The 16,697-nt window shown below is 51.0% G+C and overlaps 1 protein-coding gene across 8 annotated transcripts in view; it reads right to left on the bottom strand.

Annotated features, from left to right (window-relative positions):
* Window positions 1-16,697, bottom strand: part of SEC24C (SEC24 homolog C, COPII component) — a 1,539,459-nt gene that overhangs the window by 1,311,176 nt on the left and 211,586 nt on the right. For 4 of the 8 annotated variants that reach the window (XM_078643234.1, XM_078643230.1, XM_078643231.1 and 1 more), the window contains exon 4: window positions 16,122-16,291. In XM_078643234.1, the coding sequence (XP_078499360.1) occupies window positions 16,122-16,291 (170 nt within the window). The remainder of the gene's footprint in view (window positions 1-16,121; window positions 16,292-16,697) is intronic. The other 4 variants (XM_078643232.1, XM_078643235.1, XM_078643237.1 and 1 more) reach the window with 1 other exon arrangement.

The raw sequence follows: 16,697 nt of genomic DNA, 5'->3' as shown, positions 1-16,697 counted from the left end.
CCGACGGGAGCCGCTTCTTCCGGCGACGGTCATTACCCTACACTCGTGGAATAAAGCTACAAAGCGCACTGGGTGGGGAAGACTCCCACACGGCAGACGCCACTATGGCACTGCAGGTGGTTAACGGAACTGAGCAAACTGAAAGGCTTTCAAAGATGGGACGACATAGACATCTCCACCATAGGCGATGTGATCGCCAAAGGGGCTCTAAAATCCTTCATGGCATTGAAAACGGAATTTGGTTTGCACCACTCACAATTCTTCAAATATGCGCAGCTGCGGCACGCCTGGCGGGCCCGACATATCCAAATAACCGAGCTCCCAGAATACGCGCCACTGGAGGGACGAATGTTGCAAGAACAAATTCAAGGGAAAACAGTCTCACTCGCATACAAAACCCAAACCAATAACATGCTGGGCGACCAGGCGAAGCTTAGGCAGACGTGGGAATCGGAGGTGGGAGAAATGGACGACCTTGACTGGGACGTAGTGTTAATGCACCCAAGGGATGTAGCAATTAAATCCAGGCTGCGCCTTATCCAATTTAATATGCTCCACAGAACATACTACGACAGAGTGCGGCTCTATAAGATGGGGTGGGCGGGGGGGCGTGGCTTGGCAGCCGATGGAGGAAGACGTGTGAGCGCTGAGCTCCGCAGCAGCCTCCCCAGTTATCCTGGCAATTGTCGCCCTGAGGGCTTCGGAACCCTGATTTCGCCCGTGTCTCCTCCCGCACACCTGGGGGCCTGAGCGGAGACGGTGAGAGCGCATCCCCGACTGGGTGGAGGCAGCGCCGCGCTTGGAGCCTGGTGGGCGGCGCCGGCCATCTTGCGGCCTGGACGTTCGGCCACATCCCCGGCCTCGAGTAGAAGGAAGGCCGGACCGCGGTGCTACTTGGCCGGCCGCCGGCGGCTGCGAGGGCCGGTGCCCAGGATTTTCGCGCCCGTGGCGGCGGCAGAGCCTGAGCCGCTCTGCCGCGGTGTACCTTTAAGAGCGCGGCGGGGGCGCCCGCGGAGGAAGAGATCGGTGAAGGCCCTCGGCCCTGGGGAACCTGCTGAGCACCGGGCTTGGGGCGCGAAACTGGAGTAGGACTTGTCTCTGCGCGGCCTGCCGGGATCACGACTGACCGGCGCTGACCCCTGGCCATTTACTGTTGGGAGCCCCGCCGTGTGCCGACTGCGGAGCGCAGGATTGAAGTGAGGCCTGGCCCTGCGCCACCTAACAGTGCGAGAGTGGATCGGCGCTGCCCCTGACCGCGTGTCATCCGGGGGCTCTGCTGGGCGCCGTCCACGGATCCCGGGATCGGGGTGAGGCCTGACCCTGCGCGGCCTGCCTGAGGAGCAACGAACTGGCGCTGACCCCGGGCCGCTTGCCACCGTGGGATCCTGCAGAGGCCGGCGGGCCTAGAGACCAAGCCCTAGGGACGCCCAGGGGACCCTGACTCCTGGGGCCTGGGTGCGCTACCCCCTGACCCTCACGTGCTTGGAGCTTTGGGAGACCGCCCCTGACGCCATTTTGGGCTGGCAGCTTTGGGCATCGCGTCTGAACTTAAGGAAGCGACGCAATTACGGAGGCTCCTGGTATTGGATGGACGGCAACACGAAGAGCGAAGCTCAGGAGCTGCCGGGCAATTGCTAGTCTAGTGGACCAGCGGAGCCGGAGGGAGCGAGGCACGGAGAGGGACCCCGGGGCTCCCGGCCTGGAGAGTTGGGCTTTGTGGAGGACGCCGACCCTGTTGCTGCGGAGGAGAATTACGGCCGCCTCCATGGGGAAACGCCCGAAACCTCCCCCGGATGCTGCTGGGGGAGCGGTGGATGACCGGGGCTCCACCCTGGATGTAGACCCGGCGGCGGGTCTGCCGCAGAGCCAACTTGACCAGATCCTGAAGGCCATCGCCGACACCAGGGAGGCCCTGCAACATGATATCGGGCAGGTGTCCACGAGCCTGGGCCTATTGCGTGCGGAACACGGCAAATTGGCAGATCGGGTCAAGCAGACCGAGATCCGGATTGAGGCGCTAGAGCCCACGTCGGAAGCGGCGGACACTCTCCTGGGGGAGCTGCAGCACAGAGTGCACCTACTGGAGCAGAGGGCGGAGGATGCCGAAGGGCGCAACCGCCGCAACAATATTCGCGTGGTGGGCCTGCCGGAGAAGATTGAGGGGACTGACATGTTGGGCTATCTGGAGGCCTGGCTGCGTGCTGCGGTTGTTCCGGAGGGGCTATCACCGTGCTATACTCTGGAGCGGGCTCACCGCGTGCCGGCTCGTCCCCCGGCCGACCTCCCCGCCCGGTGGTGGCGCGGCTGTTGCATTACAGAGATCGGGACATCATCCTGCAAAAGGCGCGAGCGTTGGGGCCCTATAAGGTGGACAACGCCCAGGTCTCCATTTATCCGGACTACTCCTTGGAAGTCCAGAGGCAGCGGTCGACTTTTCTGGCGGTCAAGAAGGCGCTACGGGAGGAGGGCATCCGCTACTCTCTCCTGTTTCCAGCCCGCCTTCGGATCATGCTAGATGGCAAGTCTTCTTTCTACGACACTCCCGACGACGTCTGGCACTGGTTGGAGTTATACAAGACCGGCGCGGATGCACTTCATGTGCCCGAGGAACGACGGAAGGCACCACCGAGACCCAGGCGGAGTAGGAGACACAGGAAACGACCGCCGGACGTTCGGACACCTTCGATCTCGCAGACTGCACTGGAGCGCAGGGATGCCCTTCGGGCGGTGTCCACCATCTCCCAGACAAAGGGCTCCACATCAGCAATGGAGTCGGGCTCCCGTGAGGGCACCGACGAGGGAACTTCGGAGGAATCGGCGGCTGGAGGCCCCGCGCCGCCGCATGTCACACCTGGGACTGCTGATGGTTTGCTGGACGAATAAGGCTTATGCTCCCCTGCGGTGGTATCGTATAACCTGATGTGTTCCTGGGCTGGGTTTGGGTTGGTGGCGGCATTGACCAATTGGGCCTGGACCTGGTGTTGGGCGGCCAGCTTCTGGGGTGGTAACTACCCTGCTCAAGGAGGAGACGCGGGACACATGGGGCATGTTGGGGAGGGCTGACTGGGAGGAGGGTGCTGCTCACGGTCTGTTAGGAAGAGGCAACAGGCCGCCCCCTCTTCTCCCACACCTATTGTGGGACTCTGGTAGTTGCCAGAGGCTGTTCCTTTTGGGATTAATCATTTGGATGGGTTTCTGCTGTTGGGGGCCTGTTCTGGGGAGGGGTGGGACAGGGGATTATTGGGGAATGTTGGGGTTTTGGTCTAGGGGTGTAGCCAGGGTGTGCGCGATACTTGCTTTCATTGGGATTGTGCTTGTTACCAGGAATGGGGACCCTCCTTGACTTGAAGTGTGTGACCTGGAATGTGAGGGGTCTGAATTCCATGCTGAAGCGACACAGCTCATGCTCATCTTGTCCGCAGGGGGGTTCAGGTTGCCTTCCTGCAGGAAACCCACATTGATCAAACTGAGGGGCGGGCTCTGCAGCGCAGATGGCGAGAGCATATGTTCTACACCACCTATTCGGCCTTTGCAAGGGGCGCTTTGATATGGGTACGAGCAGGGACTCCCTTCCAGCCACTAGTGACTGTAGTTGACCCCGAGGGGAGGTTTGTAGCTGTGCAGGGCCGCTTGGATGGGAGGGACGTGACGCTTTGCAGTGTGTACGCCCCGAACGTGGACCAACCTGCCTTCTTTGCGCGACTGTCTGGGAAATTGGCGACTGTCCTAGCTGGCACAGTCCTGCTTGGGGGGGATTTTAATTCTGTACTGGACGTAGGACTGGACCGTTCTCACCCACCACTGGCGCAGGCGGCAGCTCATAAGTTGGCGAAGAGTAGGAGGGAGTGGCAGAGTAGCTGGGGCCTGGTCGATGCATGGCGGATCCAACACCCCACGGAAAGGGACTTCTCCTTTTACTCCCCCCCACACGATCTGCATGTTCGCCTAGACAGCATTCTGTGTTCATTAGACATCCAGAGCCTGGTCCGCCACAGTGAGTACTTGACTAGGACGATATCCGATCATAACCCCTGCCTGGTAACGGTACAGTGGATGAGGCGACGCCAAGCTATCCCGACATGGCGGTTGAATCCACTGACGCTAGAGGACCCACCATTTAGAGCCGGGGTGCGCGACGGGGTGGAGGGGTACTTCGGTGCTAATGTGGGCACGGCTTCCAGCAGGGCACTGGAGTGGGACGCCTTCAAGGCGGTGATCCGGGGAGTCTGTATCTCGGCTACCGCGGGAGTCCGTAAGACTCTCCTGCAGGATGTAGAGCGCGGTGAGGACCGATTGCGCACTGAGGAAAGACGCAGCCATACGGACCCGGAGGCTCGCGGAGCGGTCTCAGCGGCACGGGAGGTGGTGGCAACAACAATGGAAAAGCTGCGCTGCTTTGATTACAAGGAGTTTTTGGTCCGGGCTCACGCCGAGCGTGACAAAGTAGGCTCGCTACTGGCGTGGTTGGCCAGCCCTGGGACCCGAGGCTCCCCGATAGTGGCGCTCACCACTCCAGAGGGGAACATGGTTTACACGCAGTCGGACATTAACAACCAGTTCCTTCAGTATTATAGGCACCTCTATCGGAGTAGGATGCCGGATCCCCCGGAGGAGCTGGAGGAGTTCCTGGCAGCGGCGCAATTGCCCAGGCTCGACCCGGAGCACGCGGAACAGTTGGGCGGAGAGGTCTCCGAGGGAGAGATCAGGGTGGCCATCAAGCACATGGCCCGCCGCAAGACTCCGGGAACGGATGGGCTCCCGATCGAATTCTATGCGGCCTATGCGGATGTGCTGGTCCCGCGTCTGAGGGCGGTATACCAGGAGGCATGGGACTCGGGGCGCTTGCCGGCAACTGCACGCGAAGCTTTGGTGATACCCTTACTAAAGCGGGAGGGAGACGCGAGCTGCCGCTCTGCGTACCGCCCGCTCTCCATGCTCACCACGGATTACAAGATCCTGAGCAGGGTCCTTGCAACGAGGCTACTGACCCACATGCGCTCCTTGGTACATAGTGACCAGGCGGGCTTTATTCCTCAGCGCACCACTGCCACCTGTGTGCGCCGGTTGCTCCGGGTCATGGGAGGAGAAGCCGCCGCTCGTCCGGGTGCTGCAGTCCTCTCGATTGACATCGAGAAGGCGTTTGATAGCGTCGAGTGGCCGTATCTGCTCCGTGTACTAGAGGCCTTTGGACTGGGCGAGCGCTTCGTGAAATGGACCGCCTTGCTTTATGCCGCGGCCACGGCCCGTGTCAAGACTGGGTCCACCATCTCAGCCCCTTATGCGGTGGGTCGGGGGACCCGACAGGGGTGTTCTCTATCTCCCCTGTTATTTGCACTGGCAATCGAGCCATTGGCCGCACATGCCCGGCTGGGCCGAGCGTATGTAGGACTTCCGCTGAGAGCCGACACCCACTACATCTCTCTATATGCGGACGACTGTTTGCTGTTTCTGGCGGACGCGAATGATTCCCTGCGGGGGGCCGAGCGGCTCCTATCGGACTTTGGCCATCTCTCGGGACTAAGAGTCAATTGGGGGAAGTCTTGCCTCTTCCCGCTGACCCCAGGGGCTGCTGATTCCCAGCCGGGGGGCGCCTTGCGGTGGGAGCGTCATTGCCTCCCCTATCTGGGCACTCTTATATACCACTCGCCAGCGGCCCTCTTAGATGGCAACATCAATAGGGCCATTCGGAGTCTACAGGGTTGCATGGGCTTCTGGCGGAAGCTGCCGCTGTCGGTCGCGGGACGAGTCGCATTGCTGAAAATGGTGGCACTTCCCCGACTGCTGTACCTGTTTCGTACCCTGCCGATCTGGATTCCTGCGTCAGTCTTCAGCAGACTCCGCTCCTTAACATCTGGATTCATCTGGGGATCAGGTAGACGACGAGTGGCGCTGGCCACGCTGCTGCGCCCCAGAGCGGACGGGGGTCTTGCGGCGCCGGATTTTGAGTGGTACTACCTGGCGGCGCAGCTGCAGTGGCTCACCCAGGCGGTGGCCTTGGAGTTCCGTGGTCCGGAGGGATTGGTGGGCAAACTGTTTCCGAGACACGTCCTTTCCTTTATAATCTTGGGCCAGAAATTGGACCTGGCTCAGCTCACTTTGGAGGAGCGAACGATTCGCAGCTGCTGGCTTCAGTGCCACAGGCGTTCGGGCACCGTTCGCCCCTACGCCCCAGAAATTCCGCTTGGGATGTGCACGGCCTTTCCACACGGTGGTGACTGGTCAGCACTGGCGACATGGGAGGAGCTTGGCTTGCAGATGGTCGGCGATCTCTACAAGGATGGCTCGCTGCTCACGTTTCAGGAGCTGCGGGACTCTTACGATCTGCCGAGGGGTGGATATCTGCTACACGCTTCGCTGGTGGCTGGCATTCGCCGTTACTGGAGGAGTGGGCTCACCGAACCGCCGACCTCGGAGAGCTGTCAGTACGTGGTAATGGCCGCTGGCACCTACAAGGCCGTCACGTGCCTTTACCGACGATTATCGACTGCCACCCTGCGACCCCTGGATGCACTGCGAGCTAAGTGGGAAGGGGACATTGGGCGGTCTATTCCTGAAACGACCTGGCCACTGCTGCTGCGCCGAGCATGGAAGGGCACTAGGAACGCCAGGTTCCAATTGGTCCAGTTTTTTACCCTGCACCGCGCATACCTAACACCGACGAAAATCTCGCAATACTTCGAGGGTGCGTCCTCACTCTGTCCTAGATGTGGGACAGCGGACGCGGACTTTGCCCACATGTTCTGGACCTGCAACAAGCTGACCGGTTATAGGGAGGCGGTAATGTCTTGCCTGAATGCTGTCACGGCCCGGCAGATCGATCTTGACATGGGCACCTGCCTATTATTGTGGTTCCCTCACACCCCTCGCACTCGGGTAACCAGTAAATTTTGCGACTTGGGTTTGGTTTTAGCCAAACGTGAAATCTCCATGCACTGGAAATCTACCCAAGGTCCCAGCTACTTGCGTTGGAAGACCACTCTAGAGCGCTGGGCGAAAGCAGAAAGTACCTTGCGGCTGCGGCAGGCTAGGAGCCTAGATAATGACAAAGCACTGGAGGTGGCTAGGGCGTGGGAGGCCCTAGTTGTGGCGCTCCAACAACCAGAAGGCGGCCAGAGCGAAGATGAGGGAGAGACATCGGGTTGAGGGCACTGAGCACGGGGACACCTCACACTTACCAAGGCGCACGCATCACTTACACATATCGATTGCGGATTTGGGGGTCCTGGTACCCCGTTGAAAGACGTAACTTATCTTTACCGAGGTCCTATCCAGGGCAGGCAAGTGATAATATGTTAGCGATTGGGAAGGAGGATTGCGACACACTGGCTATGGGGGTGGGCCACAGGGTGGGTTGGGTCTGCTGGGGGATGTTCTATATAAAAGGTGTCTTGTTGGAACTGTACTGATATGCTGCATTATCGGCTGATGTCTAGATTACTATTATCCTGTAATGTACTTCCTCAACTTGATTACCAATAAAAACTGTTTTTACAAAAAAATATAAGATGGGGAGGGCGATGGACAAGAGCTGCCTCAGGTGCCACCGGGAGGATGGGGACATTTACCACCTTGTGTGGACGTGCAATGTGATACAACGCTACTGGACCGCCATCTTTAGGGAATTGAGTGAGGTTATGGGGACATCGCTGCACCCGGAGCCCAGGCTGGCCCTATTGGGGATGACGAATGACGTGGACCTGTCTAGACCCCTACTGATCTTCCTGGTGTTGGCCCTAGTGGTGGCGAAGAGAGACATAGCGAACCACTGGGGGGCCCCGACCGCCCCGGAACTAGAGGAATGGAGGAGAGGACTGGACATGTACATGGCCGCTGAGAGAGTGACTTATAAGGCTAGGGGGTGCCCGAAGAAGTTCCGGAGGGTCTGGTCCAGGTGGCGCTCTTATCATGGATTGGATGGGGGGCTGTGAGGGTGGAGACTTCAGTGCTGACCGGCGTACTTACAAGTGCACAAACGGGACGAGTTTGACTAGGATGGTATTAGATCACAATACAATGCTGAAATTGATGTCAGGTCGGATTGGGGTTAATTTTGTCAGAAATATGCGAATCAGGGGCTGGTGGAGAGGGCCATGGGTGTGTGCATCCTTGATTACATGATTGTGTTGTTGTGTACTTATAAAATACATATACAAATATTTCTAAAAAAAAGATTGTGTCCGCACCACAAAACAATTCTAGTGGGGCAATGAACTTCCAAGAAATAGTCCTACTTCAAAGGCTGGTACTACAAGAAGTGAGTGAGCTTCACCCTTTGTCATGCACAACTGACCTAACCTTGGAACAGATTACATGGTTCGGAAATAAAAATGCAGCATACTGCTGCTGAAGGAAGTACCAATGAGGCCAAGTCAGCTTGTTGAAATGTTCAGAGGGTGGCAGAGATTAATAAAGTCCAGAGAGGAGAGAAAACTGTGATGTTACTGTTGGGGTAGGATATTGGCACGCGGTTAGCCAGTCTTAGGAAAGATGAGCTAAGGGACCAGATCATTGTATGCTTTTGGAATTGCCAGTCTACGATTCTAGAGGCTGCCAGCACATGCCCGTGAAAATATTGTCTGACTGGCAAGCCTCTAGAGGCATTTGCACAGTGAAGGCAGGGACCAATAGAACCTTTACAAACTGGGGGAGGAGGGGCGCAGATGATGTCCTTGTTAGATTAAATGATTTCATGTATTACTAGGGACAATTCTTATCTTGCCGTTCCATCTAAAATGGAACACCTGTACTGCTTTTACTTAAAAAAAATACTGTTGAGGTGGGACCAAGTCATCCTGAGAAATGTAGCTGATGTGGTACAAGAGAAATAAAGCCCACTAATCACAAAAGAAACTAAACCAACAGGCAAAGTGTCTAAGCTGCGTCGAACTGCTGTTGTATAGATGTGGCAAAAAGAATCAATACTGCAACAGCAACTGGTTATGCTTATCAAAAGAACTATAGCATCCCTCTGTGAAAAAGAGAGCGACAAGAAGATTGAGCTGCTGATGACAGTGAACACACAGATGCTGGGTCAAACTGCAAACAAAAGCAAACCTTGCAAAATAAACTCATACTGTAAAAGCAGAGAAAGTGAGAAAGTATGGGAAGATGATAATCATTTGGGAACAGATGGAAGGAGGTCAACAAGACATTTATGAGAAGTTTTTTAAGTCTTTGAACACTCTAAGAAAGTGATATTTAGTCTCTATTTGTTTGATTTACACAATATAATATGGTACACTTCAGTCTAAGAAACACACAGCTAGATATGGAATTGGAGATGTGGTATTAATGCTGGCTCAACTAAAGAGCCTAGATGCACACACAAAAGTGTAAATCTGGAAATAAATGGGGCAAATAGAAGAAAGTGGAACTCTTTGCACACTCCATAGACATTCAGTGAGATTGAAACTTGCAAATTGTTTGAGAATAGTCAAAGGCCATAAAGGAAAGCCAGTGGATTCAGATTATAATAGTAACTGTGGTGCAGATGGACAGGTCTAGAAAGAAGCTAAATGCAGTACCTTGCTGAAGAGAGTGGCTAACACAAGAAGATTTTTCTTTGCACATAAGGGTGTTAATGCACAAGTAATTGAGAATATAAGCTACTGGATGGGTCTCTGTTGGTCAGTGAGGATGAATGGATTGAACAGAGAAAACAGAGAATGGCAAATGTGGATGAGGGAGTGCCAGAGGGTAGAAAATGCAAGAGATGTATACTTCTTGGCACAGTGTGAAAGCACCAAATGAAGAGACAGGCAGGAGATGAATACTCCACTTATATGCAAAAAATGTATGGGATCTGCAAAATTTGGTCGATGCACTAGTGAAATGCAGGAGTGAATGGTGCTGGGTAAACATTCCTTAACATATTGAAGACAGAAATAGTCAAATGACAGAATGTTGTGCTAATTCTACGATGACAGCAGGAGCACCCCAGAAATATCTTATACTGTATTCCAAATGTAATTAGTCTAAGGCAGTGTTTCCCAAACTGTGGTCCGCGGACCCCCAGGGGTCCGTGACACATTCCCAGGGGGTCCGTGGGCAGCAGTTTTAAAAGCACAGAAAAGTTTATTGTGTAATTAGCAGCTTTCCAGCAACAATAAAATTGTCAAGATAATGCCAGTGATTAATGTGCCTGCTGGAGAGGGAGGCGAGTTTTGTTCAGTGGCAGCTTTGACTTAACTAATGTAGCACAGAGGGTTAATGTGCCTACTGCAAAGAACGTGTAACATGTATTTTAGAAAAGCAGTATTTTATGTGCATAGGTTTGTGGTTACTACTTTTGTCACAGATTATTTTGTTACTGTGCACTTCATAAGTGGAAATCGTAATCTAGCAGAGGGGCCTATAAACTGTCATCAAAGAGCTGCTTGCAAACTGCATGGTACCAGGTAGTAATTTATGTTTTTTCCCAGTTATTCATTATCCTGATGCTGCAAAAAAGATTTGGGCGGAAATACATTTTTAATGTTACTAGCCACTGTGTTATGTTCTGAATCCTGAGTTTGTGCTTTTCGAGACCAAGCACTCTTTAAAAATGCCTACCAGTATGAATGACATGTAATCCTTGTAGTCCCCTTTACCTTATGTAACATTTTATATACACACTGATTTACATGTATGATTCAATGTCTCTATATGTGTGTGATGTAAAGTGCTCTGACATCCTACAATGGTATGAGAGATGCTATAAAACAAATGAAATCCATGTGACAGAGGGGCTGTTCCTTCAATATAAAATACTAAGGGCCAGATGTACAATCCGTTTTTATATGCGCGAATGGGTTCGTGAACCCATTTGCGCATGCAAAAACCTATTGGGCCATGTACATAGCCTATTTCGCGAGTCGCAATTTGTTTGTGACTCGCTAAATAGGTTTTTCAACTTGCTATTTGGAAGGGTCATTCCCTTCCAATACAGCGAGTCTCAAAACCATGTACAAATGTTTTTCGGTCGCAAAACACTTGCAATTACCACCTACTTCAAGTAGATGGTAATGCAAATTATTTTTTAAGGGCAGGCAGAGGTCCCAGGGACATCTGCCTGCCCTTAAAAAATGAAACTAAAACGTTTCATTTTTTTTTTTTTTTTTAAATGCATGGTAAACGGGCTGCATTTTTTAAAAACTGCTTTATTTAAAAGCAGTCCCAGACATGGTGGCCTGCTGAGCCCAGCAGGCCACCATCCCTGGGAGGGCGGGCATTTCCAATGGGCTTGCAAATTGCGAGAGGCTCATTAATATTAATGAGCCCCGCAATTTGCGACCCCATTGGGAACCCAAACAGTGTTAAACACACTGTTGTACATTTCATTTAGCGACTCGCAGTTTGCCACTTACATTGTGTCGCCAATTGCGAGGTGCTAAATGAAATGCTCGTACATCTGGCCCCAAAATCCTTAGTACTTTGAGTATTTGCTTTGTATGAACACGTGTGTTTTTGTTTTTTTAATTACTGTTTTAATATTTGAAATTTAACTCATACAAATTGCTTGGGGGTCCCCGGCTTCCACTGGTGACTCAATGGGGGTCCTCAGGAGTCAAAAGTTTGGGAACCACTGGTCTAAGGTATCCAACTACTCTGGATTTAGAAGAGAATAAATTAACTGTAGCAGTTGCCAATGTGGAGTTACAGAAGATGGAAAGGCAAGCAGTCATGAACTAGCAGACCTTGTGGGGATACAATATGGAATCCTTAACTTTGGGATATAATAGGCAGATTGCGACTATGCCATCTGCTGATAAAGAAAGCCTTACTGGCATTTCTGAGGCTAGCTTGAAGGCAAATGACATGCAGGTAGAATCAGAAGGAAGTCTGTAATTGCCTCAAAGCTGCGTCCTCACCCGTCGCAGGATGGGAAGGTTGCCCTGACTCCTGAGCTGAACCCCCGAATGGCTGCCTCTCTAGCCAAATTCATCAAAGTCCACCCCTCAACCCCCATCGAGACAATATTCAGTTGTGTGTCCTGCAAAAAATGGACAACATCATGGTACTCAGGTATATAAATCACCTGGGAGGCACTCGGTCCAAAGTGCTGTTGGAATTAGCGACCAGTTTTTGGCCATCCTGCCTCCACCATCAGATTTCGGTTAGAGTAGAGTATTTTTCCAGTCAGGAGAACCGGGTAGCGGACTGGTAGTCTCGTCACTTATGTGACACCAGCCTTTGGAAGCTTCATCCGGAAGTCTTGGCCAGCCTGCACACTAAGTAGGGCACGTTTTAGGTGGACCTCTTCACCTCCAGATTGGATCATCAACTGCCTCGGTTCTTCAGCTGAAGGCCGGATCTCCCGGTGGGAGACCAGGATGTGTTCCTACAGGATCAGGAGCATAAGATGGGTTATGTATTTCCTGTGTTTGCAATGATCACATGGGCATCTGCTCAGAGTGTTGGTCACTCAGATTTGGAGATTTCCCAATCCCTCTCCCCTATTTCCAGATATTCTTCCCAACCCAATCAGATCTGCATTAGATGGTGCTGGAGAGCTCCCTCCAACTGATGGCATGGCAGATTACAGGGGTAGATGGTTGCTCCCGGGACTTGTTGTGCAGGCATAGAACTTCTTGTCAAAGGCCTGTCTGCTGCCAACATCAAGCGATACCGGTCTGCTTGGAAGAGATGGTACTGTTGGTGTGTGTGACGGGGTTGTGATCCCAAGGCACATACGTAGTTCAGGTACTGAATTTTTGGCTAGTCTAGTCCAGAAGGGTATGGCGTATAGCTCAATCAACTTCTTCCATTCAGCCATCTCAGCGGGGCATGGCCCATAGAAGGGTCCCTTGTGGGGGAACATCCGTTAGTGTGTCGCCTGCTGTGGGACATCAGATTACCACTTTTTGACAGATCCAAGATACTCGGTTCTTTGGGACGTAAACAAGGTACTCTAAGTCAAAGGTACTCAACATTTTCCAGGCATGGCAACCTAATATCTTCTTCTCGAGCAAGGAGCTCCTAGTGAAATTAGCAATGTTGCTCTGCATGGGGTCATGCAGGTGGGTCTCAGACTTATGGGCTTTGGATATTACCAGAAAAACCTTCTAGCCTCAGGAGTGTCTTTTACGTTCAGTAGTGTTACAAAAGGGGCTGGTAATGGACGGAGCATCTGAACCAATCAAACACTCACACCCAATCAAAAGATCTGGGTTTAATCCATCACCGTTCTTTAGCCCACTCTGCCACCCCAGTTCAGACATGGCTATATGCAAATCAGTCTGACCCTGTGCCTCATGGGAACAGTCCAGCCCGAACTGCCAAGCCATGCCTTCCCTGGACCAGAAACAAGCTTCCGAGGACCGGTTTCTGGCATTACAGCCGTCTTCAGCCCGGCTTGCTTGAATCCAGTGGCAAAGTGAGCAAGGGACTCACGTCTGAGCATACCCTGCCACACTTATGGCGGCCAAAAGCGGTACAAAAGGGGGTCGTAATGGACGGAGCATCTGAACCAATCAAACACGCACACCCAGTCAAAAGATCTGGATTCAAGCAAGCCGGGCTGAAGACGGCTGGAATGCCAGAAACCGGTCCTCGGAAGCTTGTTTCCGGTCCAGGGAAGACGTGGCTTGGCAGTTCGGGCTGGACTGTTCCCATGAGGCACAGGGTCAGACTGATTTGCATATAGCCATGCCTGAACTGGGGTGGCAGAGTGGGCTAAAGAACGGTGATGGATTAAACCCAGATCTTTTGACTGGGTGCGAGTGTTTGATTGATTCAGATGCTCCGTCCATCACCACCCCCTTTTGTACTGTTTTACGTTCAGTAGGCATACAAAAAACAATATTAGAGTCAAAGATTACCCGGCTTTTCCGGACTCTAGGTTGTGTATAGTTCAATGCCGAAGGCCTATGAAGTGATATCGGTGGAATTGAGGCCTCTGGGTGAGAGGCAACTTTTAATCAGCCTGAGGAAGCTGCATGCAGTGGCACCCGCCCCAACCATAGCCTGCTGGGTGCGTAGGGTCATGCAGGAGGGTCGAGTGGATTTAAGCCTCTTTGGTACACATTCCACTCATGGAGCGATGGCCTTGAAGATGTTCAGTTTGGGTGCCCGTTTGGAAGATATTATTAACACGGCGCAGTTAAGAGTTTTTTTTTGAGCCAGTGTTAGATATGCTCATTTGATGGTAAGCTAATTATTTCCCAGCTATCGTAAACAAAAGGTTCAATTCAATTAAGACCTCGGAGGGGAGGATTATCCCACCTATGGATTGTTCATCCGGGAGTCCCTCCCTTTAAGGAGTAAGTAACTTATGCTTTACTGGCATATTGATGGTGAATTAAGACTGATTCAGTTGAATGTGTATGGTATCTTCTTGTATGGCATTCTGCGTTGACTCCTTTGGTAATTCCTTTTATTCTTCCAGGAACGGAGATTGGGAAAATGGGTTCATGAGAAAAGGGCTATGGCATGATTTGTGCGCTGAAAGAGGCACTTAAGACAGAGACTGAGTATATGAAGGGGCTGCTGCCTCAGGATTGGTCAGTTATGGACTGATTGGACTGAACTGTCCATTGTTTGTTTTTACCAATCCCAGTGTTTCATGGAAAATGTGATTTGTTGAAGATGCATTTAATGGCTGCTGTAAGAAAAAAAAAAAAGGAAGCAAGTGTAAGCATAATCCTGGCCTCGGAGTCCTTAACAGAATCAAAAATTCCCTTTCCAATAGCTAGAAAAATTTTCATCGTACATACTGGAGCTCACCTGTCCACGACATATGAACGCAGCACAAACATGTATGTGAAAAAAGTGATATGGGGGCTGCATTGAAAGTGCCTGCAGTTCACTCACACAGCAAGCTGTTGTAACAGCAATGAGGGCAATGTTACTTTCTGCACCCAAAGAGAACGTACAGATGCTTAGGAGAAACAAGTTTGAGAACACAGAGTACCACTGGGGCTGTGAGAAGTCAGTGAGTAAACAAAAGGAAAATCATGTTATCGAACTTGGGGAAACCAAACACATGACAAGATTTGGAAAACAATAGTTCACAGTATTTACTAAACTCTTAAATTAAAGTTTACATGATTTAATCTGAACGACAATCTGGAATATGGTATTTGTTTACAATAGAAAGATCACTTGTCACGTCACAGTGAAACATACCTAATGTTTCGGAGGCTAAAGTTGGACACAAAGTTGTAAAAAAACTTCTAGGGAACTTGATTTTGATATCCATTTTGTACTGAGGAATGTGGAGTTAAGAGCGGTTGTCCACCGAAATGTGTATTGACCTGTTGCCTGATTACCAACTGGTAATGACCACCTAAAGAGAGTCACTATGAAAGAATTCAATTATTAGCCAGGGGAGGCCTTTTACTGAGTGTGAAGGATACTGAGATTGTGCAAGGGAGAGGTTTTGGAAGGCCATTACTACAAGCAAGACCTTTAAGTACAGTTATATCCATGTTTGCCAGCGGACCTAGTGGTGGTAGGTACATGACGATCTAACTACAATATTGTAATTTGTGTGTTCCATTATTGGGTTACCACTGTATTTGGTTTCATAAAAGTAGGCAGGGTTAGGGGGTACTGATCTTATGGACATGAATGAAGGCCGTTTTAAGAGTCAAGAGTCACAATCAGCAGCTACGCATCAGCTCAAAAGGAGTGCACATGAGAAGTGCCAAGACTAGATGCAAGTCCTATTGATACATGACGAATGGCTTCTGGGGAAAATACGCTAGTAGACCATTTAAAATACACTTCATACTCAGTTACTTGGCTACAGGAGGTGGTTCAGGTAAACACAAAGAGGGCAAAAGGGCTGATAAACAACAATTTATTGTGCTCACAGCAAGGACCTACTTGACCAATGAAAGAACATCAACATTTCTGAAAGCTTAGTCTGCTGAGGGTTGGTGTATTAATCGATAAACTAGGCAAAACTTTCTCCCAGAGCACAGCAAAGATGGACTTAATGGAAGGGCAAGTGGCCGCAAGGATGGCATCCACTACCTCAGTTGGCAAATCAAAAGCATTCAGAGACCTGATTTAAATTCTAAACTGAAGAGATGTACAATTAAGGTGAAATACTTAAGATTTCTAACAGCAGGTCATGTTAACTCCTCATATAATGCACTACACATATTCACACCTTCCAAACTTGAAATTAAACTCACCATACCCCAGTCCTGCTGGGGGAGGAGCTGAAGTACTCATATCACCAATCTGCATTCCCACCATCTGAGAGGTCAGTTGATGTGTACTGGTTGATTGAGGGCCGTATGACAGAGGGGAAGCTGGCTGTGATGTGACAGTCTGCATGTACAAATGAGGCACAGCTGGACTGCTGAAAAAAAATTTAATACAACAATTCACTTATCAGGATTGAACTTTTACATAACAATGCAAAGGTTAAAAAAGATAACAGATTATGAATCATAGATATTTATTAATGAGCTTGAAAATAAAATCATTAATACTTTGTGCAGTCAATTTTGCAACTCAGTCAAAAAGGCATCAAACTTGGTAGGCCAAAGTCATAGGCTAGATCTATGAGCAGTGGACTTTCACACACGCACCTGTGGGTCAGCAAATGAAAAAATGACATGTGGTTTGTTCATTGGAAAGTTACATAATGTATGAAATGGGTACATTGGGAGTAAGTGGAGCTTGGGAAAGGTTACCACAAGAAACAGGCAGACCTCTAACAACCAACCACATTTTCTGTCCATCATAGGACAGTTCTTCCTAGT

The sequence above is a fragment of the Lissotriton helveticus genome, chromosome 5_1 (genome assembly GCF_964261635.1).
Source record: "Lissotriton helveticus chromosome 5_1, aLisHel1.1, whole genome shotgun sequence".
Classification (NCBI taxonomy): domain Eukaryota; kingdom Metazoa; phylum Chordata; class Amphibia; order Caudata; family Salamandridae; genus Lissotriton; species Lissotriton helveticus.
Note: the sequence above shows the minus strand (reverse complement) of the source record. Positions and strands in the feature narration are given on the sequence as shown.